The 20962-nt window shown below is 40.4% G+C and overlaps 1 protein-coding gene across 2 annotated transcripts; it reads right to left on the bottom strand.

Moving 5' to 3' along the window:
- Positions 1-583: 583 nt before the first annotated feature.
- On the bottom strand, positions 584-17164 carry LOC138052921 (solute carrier organic anion transporter family member 4A1-like). Of its 2 annotated transcripts, none has more exons than XM_068899523.1 (10): positions 17031-17164; positions 12845-13037; positions 10924-11115; positions 9939-10303; positions 9107-9509; positions 7775-7952; positions 7273-7420; positions 5795-5973; positions 4162-4376; positions 584-2684 (listed from the first exon to the last, which is right to left on the bottom strand). In XM_068899523.1, the coding sequence occupies exons 2-10, from the start codon at positions 13035-13037 to the stop codon at positions 2524-2526; spliced, it is 2034 nt and encodes a 677-aa protein (XP_068755624.1). In that variant the 5' UTR covers positions 17031-17164; the 3' UTR covers positions 584-2523. The 2 variants fall into 2 exon arrangements, with proteins under 2 accessions (XP_068755624.1, XP_068755625.1); XM_068899524.1 differs by having other exon boundaries at positions 12845-13048; positions 17031-17114.
- Between the last annotated feature and the right edge of the window lie 3798 nt (positions 17165-20962).

Below are 20962 nucleotides of genomic sequence, written 5' to 3'. Positions count from 1 at the left end.
ACGGCAATGAACATGTACAAGTACAAGGAAATGCATCCGGAAAGAAGTTGAACCAGGAACTACCAAGGAAATTCAACGAGTGGTCAGAGCGGGTCTTGAATCCGGGATCCCCGGACCTCGAGGCAAGCGCCCCAGAGCGAGGCGTGAATCCGGGATCCCCGGACCTCGAGGCAAGCGCCCCAAGCCCCCAACCACTGGATCGCACTCGGCCTCAGCACTTGAGGGTAAAATTTTCATTTCGTTTCTCACTTTTGTCCATTTCTTTGCCGTCGTCTGCAAATCAACAACGTGAAAAAGCCAAATTCGAACGTTTTTTTTTTTTAAAAGGAAGTCAGCACTGGAGAATAAATGTTCATTTTCGGTCGTTTTTGTTCGGACCCTCGCAGCGGTAGGTCCGTACTGCCACGACCTCGGACCAATATTTCCCAGTCAGGCCTTCGGGCAACCTCGTTGCCTAGAGTACGAGAGAACCCTGGGAACGAGGTTGGCCCTCGCGCTCGCCAGTAGTAAGAAGTTAAGATTTTCGATTTTGGAAAGTGAGGCGCAAAGCAAATGCGCGCAAAGACTACCAATTCTTTTGCTGTGGTGTTTGAGCTCTTTTATGATGAAACATGTTCAATGATGTTTTACACCATATGTCTACCAACAGTCTACCAACAGAACGGTTTAGACAGCCAACAATGTGTTAAAATATTTTACCGTGGAACGGACCGTTCGAAGACATGCGGTATCTCACTTGTAAAGACGCACATGAACACTCAAAAATAGTAACCTTTTTACGCATGAAAAAATCAAGAAAAAGAAGTATAGGGTCCGGTTGTTCAAAAACCGATTAACTCTAATTCTAGATTAAAAATTAATCAAGGAGTTTATTTCGGCTACTCCCACTTGGTGTTTGACACTGATATTCAGCAAAATTTTACGTTAAAAGATATCAATCTTGAAAAACAAAAATAAGCAAAAGAAACTTTCACCAAAAATTTAAAACTTGAAACGAAAGTTTAGGCTAATCCTGGATGAGTTAAGTTTACCGGCTTTCGAACAACCGGGCCCCGCTTCGTAACTATAATTAATAAATAAAATGCTTTTGGCTTTCATCTACGTATTAGAAAGCCCTTTATACGTAATCAGTTCTTGAAAGGGAAACGTTTTGAAATTCGTTCACTTGACGAGCTAAATAGACTGTAATATAAAAATATATGATTGTGAATACCACTCGTCACTGAAAAAGGATTATTGTCCCTTACAGCGCTTACAACTCACAAAAACTTAGCCGCAATGAAAATTGCCTTAAGAACTAAATACAGTGTTGACGAATGTAGCGACCTTGGCAGGTGAGACATTTAAAATGCTACAATAAGACTGAATCCAGGATAAATTTGTCTCGAAATTGTACTAACATTGACCCACTTCTTTTTTCATGTTCGTTTGACAAAATTCTTAATTAAATTACATAAAGGAAAGTTACCTGCGCTTGCAGAGAATGTATGTAATATACAAAACACATAACACACGCACGATACTCTTCGATCCTGGCTGGGTACTGAGCCCATCTCTGCGGGTGTTTACTATAATTTCTGACACGAGTGCCAGATAAGCCCTCTCTCGGTTCGTGTCTACACAATTTTAAAATCTACCTACTAGCAGTGCTGGAAAGGGGAGAGGAGCAATCAGATTCTTCCCAGTATCTATGCTGACGAGTCATTACCGAGAAAATACACTTGAAATGAAGGACTGAGATGGAAATTGTTAAATGATATAAAGAGATGATTTTTTTTCACAGGTGACTCGAGGCTACTCGGAAAGAAATAAGAGTGCTCTTTTGATGGAGTCGAACCTTGACAACGTTCCGATTACTAAGTTCCGATGCTCTTCCACTGAGCTACAGGAGCCCTGTGGGAGCTACGTTCAGGTGGCAGTTGTCCCACAGGGGCTGATCCAGGGTTTTTCTTAGGAGAGGGTGCACCACTCCCTCCCCCTAGATCCGCCCTTGTCCCCACCATACTGCTGGGAATAAAATGTGCCGAAAAGGTGCTTTGTCGCTGTTAAAAACAACGTCTGAGATCGGCGGAAATTGTCAATCAGCGGTCTCCTGAACCTACGTAGCTTGATGACCTGGCTCCCACGAATCTCCCATATATCTGCTCAGCGGTACAGCATTCGAACTAGTAATCTCGACTCCTGCAGAGGCTAGGAGCAATCGGATTTTTTTCTTCCAGTTATCCTCGAGTCACTACAACCTCGTTCCCATGGTCTCGTTAACGATGAGGAGACGATGGAGACCCTGGGAGCGAGGTTGGAGTCATCATTAAAAATGTATCTACTTGAGCATCTATTTGTTCATTATCATTACTGATACGAAATGAAAGACTAGTCCCGATGTTAGTGAATTTAAGCCAACCACACTAATTGTTCTCGACTACTACTGTATGGGTCAAAATATAATTATCTAGACGCTACGTGTCTCGTTGATCTTCAAATTCTTTTCCCTCTTTGAAGACTCGTCCATCGTCGATCATTACATTACATAACAGACTCGATCTCTACGTGCTTCGCGCCTTCATTTTCATCATTCAGTGCCTTTTCCTCGTCCTTGGAGATTTGCTGTTGTTTACCTTTTTCCTCCTCTTCGATGGTGGCCTTACAGAACCAAAATGACAGGAAATAGAAAATAAAAGCCAATCCTGGAAAAAGGAAAATGTTACCAGAGTAAATATGCAGATATAGGAGATACCCGGCAGGACTCTTGACACATCAATTTGCAAATTGTTGGCTTGATTTGGGTTCTCTGTTTGTATTACGTAAGACCTTCAGGGAGGTTGATGCTGCTCGAGTGGGAGCCCATCGTGCTGCCCATGATTAGGAACGTACAACTTTATTGTATTTGTGGAACCGGGATTTTCGAGGCCCTATTAGGGGTTATCGGGATACGGGATATTTGGGTAAAAAATTATAGGGATACGGGATATTTGGGCGGAAAATTAAAGGGATACGGGATATTTTTAAAAAGATTCTGGGATATCGAAGTTGTCATTTTTTAAAAGAATCAAATAAGAATTAACGGGATACGGGATATTTTGGCCAAAAATTAATGGGATACGGGATACTCAGACCCCCCCTAATGGGGCCTCATTTTCACAGGCCTAGGTTATTTCCAGATTGATTTTCCCGCAAAACTAGACTTTTCCTGCTAGCTAATCACAAGCCTTGCATGATAAATTATTACCCATGGGATTGGGAAAGGTCACTCGTGCAAGACAAATCTTATTTAAACGGAACCTCCACTCTTACTACAGTATAAGTTTAAACCGAAGGAAATCGACATGCTTACAAACAAATTTGTTCGAAATTTGTTTTTAAACCAGTGTTTATATCAAGAAAGGTGAATTTTAAAATCGCTTATTTTCACTTTCAAATTTTGCGGGCGCAGCCATTTTGAATGATTTTGACGTGTTACGGTTGCCCTATCATGTGTTTTGAGTCAAAGAGCTTTTGTCTAATAACAATAGGTTAAAAAAATCAATTTCACTTGGGCAACCGTAACACGTCACAATTGTTCAAGATGGCGGCGCCCGGGAGATTTGAAAACAAAAAAAGGCGATTCTAAAACTCATTTATTTCGAATACAAACACTTTCTTTGAAAATACTTTAGACTGACTTGACCGTAACCGAGTTATTTCCTGTGATTTAAAGTTATTTATTTTGTTGAAGTGGAGATTCCTTTTAAGGACTCATCTAAAAACAGCTGGATCTGTGAAAATGCCAATTAGTGAGCTATTAAGGAATTATGCTTGCCATAACGTTCGCATTTCCGTTGAGAAGCTATCACACAGGACCATGTTGTTCTCCGATGAACATTAACTTGAAGTTCAAGCTCGTTCCAAGGGCTTTTTTGCCAACGGGAAGGTTCTTCCTGTCCGCGCTACGCAAGGCGAAAAAGCCCTGGAATTGCTGGGAACGAGGCTGCTTGCAGTCGCAGGTGTTAAGACAAACTGACTTCCACCCCTAGGGATATCCAAAAAAAACTTTTATGAAACTCGCAAATCCCTACCATATCCCTCACTATTTTTCTTAATCCTCATCAGTCTCTTTTTATTTTCTCCAGTGGCAAGATGGTTTGCGGGAGAGGGAGGATAAATAAACCTAATCTCAGACCTCACCTGTAAAACCGAAGGCAGTGTAACCAAGTCTGTCTGTCAACATTTCCATTTCGTTAAACAGACAATTGCCCCTTCTGCCGCAGCTCTGACCCCAAAGAAGGCACGTGCTGTCGAATATGACACCGAACATTAACGGACCCGGCAGGAAGCCAATTGAACGCTGTACAATGAATTGCATACCCAAGGCGTATGCTCTTTGATTGTACGGGACACACCTGTATAAAATAAGCGATGAATTTATACTACGTGGTTGTAAAATACTCTCGTTTATGGGGATGTAAATGTAAAATTACAATTCTAGATAAACATAGGATTAGCAGGGGACATTAAGTTGGCTATTCGTAGGGAAGTCCAGCCTCTATCTCCACTAATTTTTTGAGTCAACCCTTTCCCGAATAAATTTATTTAAGGTGTAGCTGACAAACGTGAGCCGAAGACTGAGCTACTAACGTTAGAAATTTATTGGAAACCTTCAAACGCATCATGCAATGTCCGACTCGAAGAGCCTTTGAAGGGTTGAGACAAACTCTACATTAATGATGATCCGATTAGATGGTTCGACTGGAAAGAAAACAAATGTTACCTTGAACGGCGAAAATAAACTCTTAACTTGACTGTACACTTGATCTCTCGAATTTCCCAGTAAAGACGCGTACGTGACTTGAAATGAATCTCATTGAGAAAACAAAGCGCGAAAACCTTAAGTATACTGCGCAGTGCAAGTGAGAAAAACTATGACCAAGCTTAACTATAAGTGAAAACATGCGCGGAATAAATGCGTCGCTGGGCATGGTGAAAAACGCACGTTGGGTTCCTACACGAGGAACGCGTTTTTCCCGCGAAAAGTATTACTCACAATCCCCTTGACGGTGAGATAGGTCTGTCTTGGTTGGCTTTTACAACAGTGGGCGTGCTGAATCAAGGGAGGCATTCTATAAATGCATCTACTCGAGAAAGGGTTGACTCCAAGGCCAAGTATGGAAGTTATTGGCTTTCCTTTGATGAGCTTCTGTGCTTACTTAAAACTCGTAATATCTGCACGCGAACCCAGTCGTTGCATCACTGGGCCACGCCCCTTCCAATGAAACTTTGATGTTTTAAAAATGATTTGGTGAAATTGATTTATTATGACCAGTTGAAAAGGTCATCCAAGAGTTTATAATTTAGTAGTAACCAACATTTTGTGACCATGGTAACCAGTTGCTAGGCCGCCAGCTGTGGGAAAAAAAAACATCTTTTTCAAAAATAAATCTTAAGAACCAGAGACCCTATGGACTACAATGGTAAGTTCTTTGTGTGGTAAATCTCTAAGAAAATTTAACATTCGACGTCTCTTGAGAAATAATTTAGAGTTGACTGCTTATTCCATCGTTTTAGTTGTCAAAATACAGTATAAAACACCTTTTACGAGAAAAAAGAAAGGCTAATCGAAAACAATGACAACTGTTTTTCTTGACTGCAGCCAATTCTTTGTCTTCTCGAGCGAGCACTTATTCGACAAGCTATTTGTTAATAATCCCTCAGTCTTCTTTGAACAAAAGAAAAATCGTAACTTTAAAATTTTCGCTTGCATGGGTTTTAGACTTTAGGCGGGTCTTTTAAATTAAACCAACACATTAAAAAGTTAACCTACCTTAAAATGACCGTTTTGTTTGCTACAGCAGTTATGAACACAGAAAACAGAACTACCACAAGAAGAAGTAGAAATGCAATGTAGGTCTTGCACCCAGAGTTCTTTTGACAGTAGCCTTTTACGGCCTCGCCTGTGCTTGAGTTGCCTTGTGATGCAACACAACTACAGTTTGTGAAGGTCTGGAAATGAAATAGAATCAAGAAACCGAGGACCATCTGGTTCAACAGCAGTCGATAACTCCCTTTTATTAACCGCGACGCCAGGATTGGCCTCTCTGAAGAGGAAAGGCCGGGCCAGCCTGTTTAATGGAAATTTAAAGTTCGGCCGGACCAACTCAGGGTTTTCAAAATTTAGTGAGGACAAATTTACTGCCATCTAAACTGACTGAATGGCTAATCTCTCTTGCTTCCTTCGAAAACTACGCTACTGGAGGCCCTTTGTCATACGAATACAAATATGTCCCTGCTAATTTCCCTTTGCTGTCACACTCTGGAACTGAATTAAGCAGGACGCAACGTAAATACATTCTCTTAGTTTACAATTACTCGTTGTATTACGTTACACTCAGGCTGCTCCAGCTCTCTATAATCATGAATTTCAACCCGCCGTACTCGAAACCACATGATCTAACCGAAGATAAAAATCCTAATTCAAAATCCTCTCTTCACGTTACTTCTTCTCACCACCTATAAACTATGTTTATATTCGCTTATAATTTGATTCTTAATGAGCAGACAAACGAGATCAGACCAAAAGCACGTGTAGGCGCCTCTGGTCCGGCGTTAGATCGTCCTTGCTTGATCTCGTATCACAGTACCACTGGCATAGCCAGCTGTTTTCAGTTTGGAATCAATTTTGACGAGGGAAAAAAGCCCGGACCACCCGGAGAAAGACCCTCGGGAGTCGGGTCGGGATCAAGACTGAAACTCGGCTCATACAAGTCGAAGAAAGCAGAAGTGGGAAGGTGCGAATAATGACCACGACCCCAGCCTTATATGGCACGTTTAAAATTCCTACGTCACGCTCTGTCAAGAAAGCATTTAATCCACGGGTGTGGTTGTGTATTACTTATTCCCTTCTGGGCTTGCAAAACTGAGTTATCCTCTTGGTCGCACGGGGTTGAAGTACAGCGAAGTACAACTATGATTCAGTTATGGGCATGGGTAGGAGAGGGCTTGAAGTGCGCATGCGAGTGCTGAGAACGGAAAACTCGTATTCCCATTGAAAGGTCGACAACATACGATTGTAAACCGCACCACTTCTATTTGCGCAGGAAAAAAATTAAGTTTGTTCACAAAGATTTAAAAAGTGCATTCAATAACCTGACCTGACCAAATTGGTCATACACCAGAGTCCTTCTCTCCCGGACGATCTTACTTCATCCAGCATTAGATCAACTTACTTGCGCTAACTATGCTCGAGCATGCACTTCACATTTTTAAGCTTGGTTACAAAAATAAGGTCTTTAAGCGCCTTACCCCTTCACCTGCTGTGTTCATACATCCGGCATGACATGGAGACAGATAGGAAAGGTCATCTTGCCCGCACACGGGGTTTATACTTGCTTGTGAACAGCTACAGTTGACATTGCACTGATACGTTACTCCAGTATTAATTATAGCGGGACTGAAAAGAGTTAATTAATCAATGAAACAAAGTCAGCACAATGTGTTGCATTTAATGTGTACAATAGCTAGGACAATGTTGCCTTCCTGGTGCGACGAAGAAGCAGACGAGCTCGACGTTTTTCCTCCAACGCGCACCAGAAAGGGGAGCCTCGAACAGAAATCATCGCAGGCAAAAAGCGCGGCGAGGAAATAAGGTGCTCTGAATTCCTGATATTGATCCGCTCACAATTTCATGCACCTGCCACTTATATCGCCGAAAAAAGTCGGAATTATCATAAGGCTCTCTATTTGCACTTAGCTAAATCCTACAGCCACAAATTCGTATGGATATAGAAAGGTTTCTTGATCTCACCTTCCCTTGTAAGGAACTGTAACCCCCGCTAGATCTGGGACACCACATCCAGGAACAAACCAAGCGCCGGAGCCAGCAAGAGTGAAAAATGAAGCGATGACACAGAATCGAGCAGCCATTTTAAGCGACCTCTTTAAGTCAAATCTACGGACGAGGAATCCGCCAATAAGCACACCACCTACGACAAAAGAGGGCAGACAGGTAACATCAACCATGTATAAATCCTAGCAGAAATTTATTCATCTTCAAGATTCTTTCAACTTTAGAAAAGTAATCAAAATATCCAGGCATTTAAAAAACCAAGCACTCCCCCTGTTAGCCTGCAAGCAGCCTTGCATACGGAACCCGTGCCCGCAGTGCGCGCGGCAGTCAATACTGTGCTATCCTGTCAGTCGTTTGCTTTTTCGCTGGAAACGGTGCATTTCTGTGCGTAAAAGACGTTGTTGTCGATCTACCCTGTCGAAAGTACGTCATCAAAGTCTTTTTTCGCGAAGTTAACACAATTAGATACATTATCAATACAGTTTTGACGTCTTCTTACACTTGATTCGAAAATACTAGACTGAATTCGTCTCAAAATAGTTAGAAAAAAAGGCAAACAACAGCCAAAACGCAACAGCTGACGTTCAAATTGCCGCTCGTTGGGAAACCAAGTTTTGGAGCCAAAGGCTGTTGGCAAAAAAGTTGCCACAAAATCTTTTAAACGGTTTTCTGGCTCTTTAATTGCGAACAATTGACGTGACTTCGGATAGCACACTGTCAGTTTTTCCCGCACACTGAATTCTGATTGGTCAATTTAAATTTCAGTAGCTCTCGCCCTATGCTCGGAGGCTCTTCCGTTGAAAATGGCGCGCGGTATATAGGGGCTTGGTTACTAGTTCCTAGTATTTCGACCGCGCGCCAATTTCAACGGAAGAGCCCGATTGCAGGCTATCTCCCTGTTGGAGAGAGAGGGTTGTAAATTAATCGTAACAACAAGTGCAAGGCACATGTTCATCGAAGCAGATCTCGACTCATGGCCTGCAAGGAAGCCCGAAGAAACATCCAGGGACTTAATCCCTTGGGATCTCCGCTCAGTAATATCCAAATATATGTATGAGTTCCGAGTTGCTGTGAAGAAAAGTATCCAAACTTTTCTGTAAAATGTATGTGCGTATCAAGGTAAGTTAAATTTGTCGTTCGAACATCTAGTGACTTTTGCACGTCCAACACTGTCAGCCAATCAGATTCTTTGTAAGGTGGTCCTAACTTTTCAGATATATTTTTTTCAACCAATCAGAAAAAGTATAAGAAGAATGGTAACAACATTGCAAAGAGATAAATTATTCTCACCCACAGTTCCCGGCACAAGAACTGTCCCTATTACAACTCCTGTAACGAACGAGCTGATGCCAAATTTAAGCTGGAGAATTTTAGCCAGGAAAGAAGCTATCCCAGCTCCAAATAAAGAACCAGAGCTTGTCGCCAAGGAGTTAAAAACAAACACAGGTGCTTTCAACAACTGAAGCGTAGCAGGTAAAAGATCCTTTATGGTGCCTTTGATTCTTTCGTCTTTCTTTGGTAATTTCCCTTCTTTCTGTGCCTCTTCACGGATACGCTTTGCACCAGGTAGCTCCCTCGGAAACCCTAACAGAAGTCCGGAGATGATGACAAGGAGGCTACCGCCTGCTAGGTAACCCAGCCACCACGCTCCAATCCACTGAGGATCTTCAGGATTGAGATTAGATCCTTGAGGCTAAAAAGGAGATAGGATTGAAATGAAAAAAATGATAGTTGTGTGACCGAATGATTGAGTCACCAGACTTGTAATTCGGAGTTCTAGTAACTCTGATTAGGGGTCAAATCAGTAACAAACAGATTCCATGTTGCCGTACTTCTGTTCAGTAACAGAACACAGATGACGTCAACATTTGGTAAGGACAAAAAAGTGGCAAATGTGGAGATAGCCGAGTGTGTCACTAATGTTTTAAGTCTAAAAATAGACTCATTTGTGACTGTGTTGGGGTGCCCACCCTTGCCATAAGAACACTCTCATCTAATTCACTCTTAACTGCAGTGATTTTCAGACACTCAATTGACAAGGCTGTGTTGTTTCTCTATCATCACAGATACTTGTTTAATTTGCGTTTTGTGAAAATGCCTTTATGTTAGGCTAAGTACTCACTGGCGTGATGTCAATATAGATACTCAACAACGAGCCACCACCCACAAAACCAAGTCCAGGCCCCAGCAAGGTCAGGGAGAAAAAAACAGCGAGATAAACTGGTGACGACTTTGGGTGCACATTTTCGTCGATATACGCGGGCCCAAGAGTGTACAGCGGCGTTGTTCCAGCGCCCATGAGCAACTGAGCCAAGGAAAAGATCAAGAGGTAATACCATTTACCGCCGTATTGAGCATGGCAGAATTCCGCGGTGGTGTTGACGCTCATGCGACACGCTTCTCCGTTGGCAAATCCGTTTGAGTCCAGTAGTGGTTCATATGGTCCAACCAGTCCTTGTGGAAGGACAAACAGCAAGCATCCTAGACCTATTACGATTGAGAGTTAGAAAATACTTTCTTCCAAACGACAAAGAAAAATATTCTAAATTTTCGGGACAGGGAGAACGTTAAAAATTATTAGTGCCTCAGTTTTAGGTGAGATCAAGAGAAAGTGAGAGATACACTCATCATCCCTTCATGGATTCCTCTATTGCAAATTTAAACAAGATGATGATATAATTTCCTTAACTATCACTTGAAGGAGTATAGTTTCCAAAGATATTGTGAAGATGCGTCAGGGGGAAGTGATATCTGTTCATGCAGATCTGACTGTTAGCGGCCAGCAAGGCAATATCGCCCTCCTCTACATTTCGCTTTCACTCAAGCATCCATGTTTAATTTGTTCTTTTTGGCACCCAACATTACGTTACAAGCTAATGTCACGTGGTATTTTCACCCTACGATTTAAATGCCATTTTTTGTGGCAAAATAGACCAACTTTCAGGGCTTGAGAAATTCTCAATTTTTACTGTAGACACCTCAAATTTTTGCAATTGTGTATTACAAGTATTAAATTATCCAGAAGTGGAAAAGACATTTCGCTTCATAGGTACTTTAAAAAATACGACGTATTCTTTAGCCGCGCTTAAATGCTGTTTGTTCGTTACCTGTTACGACAGAGCCGTACCCAAGCCACTTGATTTTGTTTCCATACGTTCCATAGAAGCTAACTAGACTGGTGAGCACAATACCCGCGATATCATTTGACGCGGCAATAAACCCGACCTCAGTGCTGGTGAGTTGAAATCTCCTCTCCAAAGTCAGCAAGAAAAGATTAGTAAAGCCATTTACTACCATTCCTGGAAAGGTAATGGACAAAAGAAAAATAGTGAAGAGCCAGAAAGTGAAGTAGAACTGGTTGTGATCACTTAAGCCCGCTTTACACTGGCACAAAAAACTGGCCCTGCACTCCGAAATCGCGGTAAGGTATGTTTTTTGGGCACGGCTCGGAAAATTTCTCGTGCGTAAACAAGCTTAAACAAGCTTAAACAGAACAAACAGAAGACATATTAGGCACCCGTGCTAAAAATTATAGAGGTGCCAAGTAAATCTCTGAAGGTGTGCAGGGAAATACATATATTGGCACGTGACCGTGCCGCTATTTTGGAGTGCCGTGCCAATTTTTGTGCCTGTGTAAAATGGGTTTAAAGTGTCCAAAAACCGGAACCAATGCCAACATATCAAACATCGAAAACCAAATCAAACGTTAATATCAAAGATACAAAAAAACTAACCTCGAAGAGCGGTTGGAAAAAGTGTGCTTCTCCAAAAGGAAAGATATTTCCCGTATAAAACATTGTTGGGTTACCAGACATATTGACATTTAAATAATAATAATAATAATAATAATAATAATAATAATAATAATAATAATAAGGTAATGATAAGGTAGGCCAAGTTATCCATTGGAAACTCTGTCAGAAATTCAACATCCCATGCAAAGACAAGTGGTACGATCATGAACCTGAAGGAGTTATAGAAAACGATCAAGTAAAGGTGTTACGGGACTTCTGAATTCAAACAGACCATCAAATTGAGCATAATAGACCTAATGTAGTTGTTCTTGATAAGATAGAAAGATCATGTTATGTGATAGACATCCCGTGCCCTTTTGATACAAGAGTGCTGGAAAAAGAACAAGAGAAAATGGAAAAATACCAAGAATTAAAAAGAGAGATTGGGAAAATCTGGAGCTGCCGAAAAGTAAATGTCGTACCAAATGTCATTGGTGCACTAGGGACGTTCAGCAAAAATTTGAAAACATCGTTGAAGAAAATTGGACTAGATTGCACGTTATTACTACAAAAAGCCTTCTTGTTGGGAACGGCAAGAATCTTGAGAAGAACACTAGACACCTAAGGCCATAGGTCGTGGCTTGAAGCCTAGTTTACAAACCACGTTAACAACATATCGTGTGAATGAACGAAATAATAATAATAATAATAATAATAATAATAATAATAATAATGTTTTATTAAATACACATATTGGCACCTAAAAGATGAAATACAATGTGGTATATAAACAATTGGAAAATATAAAAATATCATAAAATTTACATGCTTTTTGATAGGGACTGGGATTACATTGTATATTTCAAAAACCTATACTACAAATCATAATTAAAAATTTCTTCAATTAACTAAAACGTTTTGGCCACAACCGTGGCCAAACGGATTAAGACATAGTTAAAAATGAATGATGAAATAATTGTTAAATTTCAGAACAAAAAAAAATAATAAACACGGCGCGCATGCGTGCGTCAATCATGTCTTAGGCAGCCGTGAAAAGGAAAATTGGCTCACCGGAGGAGAGAAATAAAAGTGGCGTTAAGTGATAGAAAATTTTAACACGATACTTTTAACAAAATGAGAGATGTCTTTAGAAGGAGGATGAACGGAACAAGCTTTCGACCCTCGATAATGTTTTGACTCAATGTTTTAACAGAAAAATATGCCTCGTTTGGCAGGTCTTCATGATCGTTTTTCAGTTTTGTTTCTTTTGATTGGCTAATACACATAATAGTACCTTGCATAAAAGAGAAAAGTGATACGGTGACGGTGAACAACTTGGGATTATTTAGAAATTGCAAAGCCCTTGGTCTGAAGTTTCCCCATCCATAACGGAAATCTTCCTCGGGTTCGTTGACTTCAACATGTAAAGGCGTCTCTTCTGTTACAGCCTCCTTTAACCCAGTGCCACTCTTATCATCTTCATTCATCTGTAAAAGAACTAGACAATCTGAGATCGTTTGTCGGGTTCTAGCTACGCGTGCTGCTGTGAGTGTCACTTAGCACTGCACAGCGACTAAAAATAGCACGCATAATTAACAATTATTCACCGAAGTGGAGGTGAATAGTTCACAATTATCCTGCGAAATCGCGCGGAATATCACCTGATTCTTAGCCGACGAGGCCGTAGGCCGAGTTGACTAAAATCAGGCGATATTCCGCAAGATTGAGCAGGATAATTGTTTTATTCTTCAACACATTGATGACAAAGCACAATATTCTACAAAAAAGCTGAGAAAACTACCATTTTTCTCCGCGACACACAAAATTACGTACATCGCAGGATATCTGTTGAGTACGCACGACGAATATTGAGCGCGCTATGACCATATTTGGACATTGTCACAACGTGTTGAATAATAATTAACAATTATTCCATGAGCGCGCGTTGGATATGAGATGGTAAATAGCCAACGAGGCGCGTAGCGCCGAGTTGGCTATAACCACTCTCATATCCAACAAGCGCGAATGGAATAATTGTTTTATTAAATTCCTTAAACTCCAAAAGTTTAGAAGTACGAAATACGAGCGAAAAAAGCGAGAAAATCCTAGCGAAATCGAAAAAAGTTGATGAAGATGCGATGTTGTGTAATACCTCGTGGTCAGACAGACGCAGGCTCATCACAAAAACATTTCTTACGTTTTCGCGTATCTCTAAGCTTCGAAAGTGATCTAAACTTTCCACAAAAACGTTTTTCTTTTGCTTTATACCGAAAGAAATTTCGCTTTCTGGCGTAAACGTTTTTAGTTTAGCAACGCTAAGCGCAATCATTTACCATATAAGGTCAAACTAGGGTATATATAAACAATAGCCTTCATTTGGCGCGAAAATATGCTCGGATATTTGTCCGCGGACATTATCTGTTCCGAGAAGCGAACAGCTTTCCGAGAGCGAAGCTCGAGGAAAACTGTGAGCTTCGAGGAACAGATAATGTCCAAGGACAAATATCCGAGCATATTTTTAAAGCCAAATTAAGGCTATTGTGTTTATTATCCTTCAAATATTTTTCGCAACAAGCGGGATCTGCGAGTCCGTCATATGTCAACACGTCAACAGACTTTCCTTCAGTTAAAAGAATATGCTCGGGGGAAAAGTACAACATTTCAGTGAAAGGAAAGCAAACCGTTCTGCCATCCTAACATTAATTTTAATGTGAGACTTCAATCCTTAAAGTCGGTTTTAAAAATTGGGGAATATCATTGGGGAATATCCTCGGATATTCCCCAGTTTTAGCTGGGGAATATTCGCCCACGTGACGCGTTTAGACCAATCGCGTGCGAGCGAAAATATTTGATGGATTATAAGAGCTGATAACCGAGATTGAGTGAACCAATCAGAGCACGAGAATTGCATTATCCGAGGTTGAGAATTTAATAACAAAGGATATTCGGAGTTTGAGAGCGCGCCTTCAATGCTATTCAATGTTTACGTGGGATGCCCCCTGCAGAACAGACCACGGTATAAATTGGGGACCCAGTTTCTGTAAGGTAAGGAGAGTGTAAATTTATATAGAAAACATAACGGCACATTTTAGTTTCGTAAATTCGCGCAATTAATTGAGACCAAACAAGATACAGTTTTAAGCTTACCGTGTACCTTCATGAGTGCCTTCAGTGAAACGGATGTAGTGCTTTCCGATTACGGTGCAGATATCCCTACCCCTGTATTAAATGTGGCTACCGCAATATTTCATTTATTTTTGAAGAAAATGTTTGTTTTTCTGAACTCTTTGTTCCGTTCGCGTTTGAGGGGTGTTTTATCGGTCACATCATGTGTCAAATCTACCGCAGTTCTAATGGCACCGCATACCCCACGAAATTTAGTTTGTAATTCCTTTGAATTGGATAGAGTCTTCATAATAACTAACTGGTAAAATATTTCAATTTTCAGTTTCCCAAACGCGAAGGTAATGATTTCAACTCAATGGGAATTTCATATTTCGGCAATTTGTTTCTTTCATTAAGAATGTCACCCAGGAACTTAAAAAATGTTGCCGGGGTTTTCCTTGATTCTATCGCCTTCAAAAGTTACAGATCGAGCACTATCGAAAGCGCGAAACTGAGAAAACGTTGAGCGACCGTGCGGAAAAGGCTCTCATGGAAAAAAACTCCCCAAAACGGATTTGTTGGTCATCAAGCAATGCGTCTTGACCTTGTAGTCTTTACATTGTCATCTTCAAGGCAAAATTAATGTTTAGGAAAACAGCGCCTCAAGAAAAGCCCTTTTTATCAGACGAACAAACGCCGCCCTCCAACACTTTTCCCCATAATTGGCTAATCAGAAGACGCCACTTTTTTTCCCGGTAACAGCTGTGGATAAATTTTACAACAGCGCAGTTCTGGGACACCATATTGAGGAAAAACCAAGCGCCTGAGTCAGCAATGGTGAAAAATGAAGCGATGACTCAATAGGTAGGGTTTGTAGATGAGCCTACTTATTTGCAGTCAGCTGTTGTTCATCTCAAGGTAAAAAAAAAGTTAAAAAAAAAACTTAGACTTTAAAATTATATTAATCAAAAAGATAAACGCCAAAAGGTTAGCACAACGTTTCGACATCGTGGAGATGTCATTGTCAAGTGAAAGAATAAATTATAAGCCACATATAAGTACAAAAATTGTTGAATAAATTAAATCAAGAAATGGTTCAGTGACGATTAAGTGACAGCAGAGTTAATAGAGGGGACTGGTTAGGAAAGCCGGCGAACTTCAAAGACTGATGTTATTGTTATGGTTTTTACTTGGTCTATTAACTCTGACTATACGGATCAATGAAGATCACGTAAATAGTTTTGCTTTAACCGAGTCAGTTTGTGTGTTGAGTGATGGACATTTTGTTTTGTAAACCATGTTCTTCCCATCGATGTTTGCCAATCGCAGAATATTGATGTTCTCTTTTACGCTAGTGAAGGTGGCGCGCAGTGTAACCAACATAGTCCGCATTGCACAACAATTTTTGTACTTATATGTGGCTTATAATTTATTCTTTCCCTTGACAATGACATCTTGACGATGTCGAAACGTTGTGCTAACCTTTTAGCGTTTATCTTTTTGATTAATGTAGTTAAAAAAAAAAAAAAACATGTTAGTGGTTTTGTCATTAAAATCCATGAATTTGCAATTATAATGTGAAGCATCCTGTTTCTAAATCAGGAGCAGTAAACACTTGATGTTTTTTTTTGTTTTTTTTTTTTCATTTTCCATCGCTCCTGCTCTGCGGTTGTAAAAGCATTTGAGGACTTTGGTAGGTAGATGGCATCCCCAGGGTGTGCGGGGATTAGTCAATATTTGAACCAGTTTTTTTTTTCTTTTGTCAAATCCCAACCTCGTCCCGGGGTGGGGGGTGAGGGTTTACGTTGACTCATGCATTAGAAGCGGTAAGCGCCTCTCAATAAAATATAATCCGGTGATGCAATGTAGCGTGACCCGCAAACAAAACAACTCTCTAAGTTCAAAACAAAGTAAAGAGTTAACATGACATGACGCAACACAATTCACTCGCGTATTTTTAATAACACCGCAAAAAAGTTCGAGAAAGCTTACTTGGTACTTTCCTCTTCATTAGCTGAGTTCCTTCGTGTTTTGCGTATTTCTTGCTAGACTTATTTAAGTCCCTTAGCTTTTGTTCCGCTCATTAAAAATGTAAATTCTTTGAGTCACAAGCTCGTTTGCTCTTTTTTAAAATGCAGTTTTTATGCAATTTCCAAAACCCAGAAGTTGAGCGACTTGGTTCGATGGACTCACTGTTGAAAAATTCGCAAGGGTGCGCTGGCTTCAAGGCCAGACACGAAGACCCGCACGCTATCAAGGAATTTTAATTTTCATGAGTCAAAGTTGCGCAACAATATCATCACAACTGAAATGAACCGTCAAGGATCTCTTATCCATGAAAAAGTGCGAGATGATACAATCGATCTTCCACTTACCTTCAAGGCACAGAATTACAAAGAATTGCTTCTGTGGATATCGCAAAACTTCTGTGGAGTGACCTTGTAAAATTTGACCTGTGCATCAACAGAGATTAAGTAATGCAATGGAGCGTGACAGAGCACAATTCAGTCCCAGCTTCCTCTCCCCTGTCAGTGAGTGCAATAGTCAATTTCCTGAGACCACACAGGCAAATAACGAACATCCAATCGGAGCCCTGTAAACAATAAAATTAGCAGAAACCTTCTCCAAAATAGTTTTTAAATCAGCATCGCCAGAAAGAGACTATAAGTTGAATGATTGTCGAAACCAAGGTCAAACACCCAACCACACATACGCAAAGTGTTCACGGTTACTTCAATGGCTTAACTGGCTAGTCTCTATTTTTGACTGTTTTAAACGTTATCCCAGTGTGGAATTCTTATCTCACGTATAAACGTTACTGACAGTGAAACTAAACGTATCTAGTTTTTAGATCCTCGGTATAGAAGCCGCTCCCTCAACCCCAACTCAGTTCGAAGAATGTGTGATATTTTTAAAAAAATTGCTTTGTTATGGCAAGTCCTGAGACTTAGCCAATGTATATGCCATATCATTATGACTGAGATATACCGTCGTTTTCATCTAAGCTTCGACACGTGACGGGCAAACATGTTGTAAGTGGCTGCAAACGTAACAAGTTTTGTCTTCAATCATTCTAAGTTTGAGAGATGTTCATGCAAGTTTTCCTAGAATGACGGCAAGACTGGACATCGAAAACTTTTTCGCCGTAATTGACCCTAATCTGATAAGCTGTGCTTCAAATACTTTAAGATAAGATAAGATAAGATAACTTTATTTATACGCGGTGTTTGCATCAGTTGATTTAGTTCATTATCTATAGTAGTATATCTATCTACCTAACTACAATAAAATTTAATAATAACAATTCAAATAAAAGAAACAAATAAAAATTCTGCTTTTCATGGGGGCCGTGTCTAACATTTACTTAAAATTAAGATATTACTTTAAACTGTGGCGACTTAGCTTAGATTTGAAATCGGTCAGTGAAGACGCTTGTCTTTGGTCTACAGGTAAGCTGTTCCACAACTGAGCTCCACTGTACAAAAAACTTCTCTTGAGATAATCAGTTCAGGGTTGTGGAAGAACTAATTTATGGGGAGTCAGGATGGCTTAGTGGTTATCAACAGTGCCTTCCACCTCTGCGACCCGGGTTCAACTCTCGGCCCCGAGATCGTATGTGGGCTGAGTTTCAGTCGATCTCAACCTGACTCCGAGGGTTTTTCTCCGGGTACTCCGGTTTTCCTCCCTCAGCAAAATCGACTCACAGCCTATTCCATCAGGCTGTGGTGCTGTGCTCCGAGGTCATACATGGGTCGTGCTCAGGGGCCGAGCGCCTAGCCGGCAGCACAGCTCCTTCGGTCCGATCTCGTTGAGCCGCGCCCTTAGCAATTCAGTCTCGGACTGCGAGTAAGGGTGTTTAGCATGTCACGTATTAGTGTCACGTATTAATTTATTTTCGGTATTCCTTAAACGATAAGCACTTACGTTGTCACGATATACAAATCTTGATCTCAGATAATCAGGTGTCAAACCATGTAATGTTTTATACATTATGATAAACTTCTGCTCCAATCTTTGATAGTAGAGTCTTCGCCACCCTAGTGCCCAGAACAATTCATCCAAATTACTATCATAGCTGGCAGACATTAGGATGCGAGCTGCCCGATTTTGAAGCCTTTTCAGTTTTTCAGAAAGGCCTTTGTTTAATACAGTTTCCCCACACTACACTGCAATAATCAAAATGTGGTTGAATAAGGCTATTATAAACTTTAATCAGAACATTAAATGGAGTGAGATGCCAAATTCGTTTAATTGCACCAATGGCACAAGCTATCTTCTTAGAGATGTTTTCAATATGACACTCCCAGTTTATATTTTGGTCGACATAAACTCCAAGGGATTTAGCGGAGGTTACTTGTTCTATTGCGTTTTCGTTTATAGTAAGAGAGGGACTTTCCGTAAATTGTGATAACTTCTGCCTTGATGCAATAAGAATAAACTCAGTTTTTGTCATATTTAGAGTGAACTTGTTAGCAGAGAGCCATTCGTACACATTACTCAGGTCGTGATTAAGGCAATAATTTATATGCTTAATATCAGTACCGTACGGGCAAGCGTCAGGCTGGTATCATCTGCGTACATTCTGGATTCCGAATATGTCAGACAATGTGGTAAGTCATTAATATATATCAAAAACAGAAGAGGTCCCTAAATTGTTCCTTGGGGAACACCACTTAGACATTTCGGAGTTGACTTACAAGAATTTAGATGACAAATCTGTGTTCGATTATCTAAATAAGAAGCAAACCATTGATGGCTGGTCCAACAAATCCCATAGTATTGCAATTTTCGTAACAAAATATCGTGATCTACTGTATCAAATGCCTTTTTGAGGTCTAAAAAGACTACGGCATTAACAAGACCACGGTCTATATCCATTGCCCAGCTATCTGTAGCTTCGATAAGTGCTGTGAGCATGGAGTGCAAAGACCGAAAACCAGATTGATGGCACGAGAGAAAGTTGTTTTTAGTTAAATAAGGATAAAGCTGATCGTAAATTATCCGTTCAAAAACTTTGGCTACAACTGGAATTACTGATATTGGTCGGTAATTCGTCGGATCAGAGCGCTTCCCAGAATTTTTATACAATGGAGTGACTCTGGCAGATTTCCACTCATCGGGAAAGATGCCAGTCATTAGGGATTGATTAAATATATGAGTAAGAGATTCTGCTAGTACATCGGGACATTCCCTTAGACGTTTCGCTGAAATATTATCTAATCCAGTTGCCTTTGACTTGCAAAGCTTTGATAGTATTGCAAAAACATGTGTTGGTGTTGTTTTTTATCAGTTTCAGTAAGAAATTCTTCGAAGGATTTATCAACTTCTGTTACGTCTCCACTAAGGCTTGGCCCAATTTCTGGGAAAAAGGAGTTTAGCATTTCTGCTATATCTGTTTGATCTCCAGAATTTACTCCATTATATTCCATCTCATTAATAACGGTTTTGTTGGACTTACGCGAGGTCAATTCATTGATTGTTTTCCATGTTTTCCTTTGATCCCACAACAATTGTTGAAGGCATTTTCATAATAAGCTTTTTTCGCGCTATTAATTTCCCAGTTCACTTGATTTTTAACCATACGAAATTGGTTCCAAATAAATGGATCTTTTGTCTTAATAGCCTTTCTTTTGAGGCGGTCTCTGAAATTCATCCGCTTTTTCAGAATAGCGGTTATCCATGGGGATTTATCGCGCGCAAAAGGTTTTAACTGTTTACCTAACGGCTGCCAAACTCAAACTTCAAAGAACCTGAAGAACATGTTTTCCCGTCATTTTCACGCTTATGAAAACGACGGCATTCAAAAGTAGATGATATCGTAAGTTCAGTCTCGAGAACGTGCTGTCTTTTTTTGTTTGTTTTTTTCGTTGTTGTTTTTGTTCTACAGGGTCTTTACGCGCTCGTCACGGCTGTCTACTAAAAGCCTGGAACAGAATGAATGGTGGTAACGAATTTATATAGCGCATTTTCTATTTGCATATTCAAATGCGCTTTACAAGCAATCGATCTATGGGTGAGATATGACATCAGCATATAATAGGCCAAGAAACAGAAACAAAATAACTATGCAAGGCTGCATGGTTGTAAGGCTGTAAATATATATATCCTCACAGCTGTACAACCAGCCTAGAACAATTATCAAGCCTGAAGTTATGATCCTCGCAGTTATGAACACACTTTTTGCAGTAGCGTAGAAAAGCCTGAAAATTTCAGGACTTCAACGAGGTTTGAACCCGTGACCTCGCGATACCGGCGCAACGAGCTACGAAGCCACTGACGTTGGGAGCTGGTTAAATCTTCCAAGATC

Source organism: Montipora capricornis, chromosome 6 (assembly GCF_036669925.1).
Source record: "Montipora capricornis isolate CH-2021 chromosome 6, ASM3666992v2, whole genome shotgun sequence".
In the NCBI taxonomy this organism is placed as follows: Eukaryota; Metazoa; Cnidaria; class Anthozoa; order Scleractinia; family Acroporidae; genus Montipora; species Montipora capricornis.
Note: the sequence above shows the minus strand (reverse complement) of the source record. Positions and strands in the feature narration are given on the sequence as shown.

Bases quoted from the DNA above. Each gene is read 5' to 3' on its own strand.
- LOC138052921 (XM_068899523.1), bottom strand. From the start codon at position 13,037: ATGAATGAAGATGATAAGAGTGGCACTGGGTTAAAGGAGGCTGTAACA. The intron at 9,510-9,938 runs GTGAGTACTTAG...TCTCCTTTTTAG, and splicing joins TCTATATTGACATCACGCCA to CCTCAAGGATCTAATCTCAA. The intron at 5,974-7,272 runs GTAAGGCGCTTA...TTTCATTTCCAG, and splicing joins TGAACACAGCAGGTGAAGGG to ACCTTCACAAACTGTAGTTG.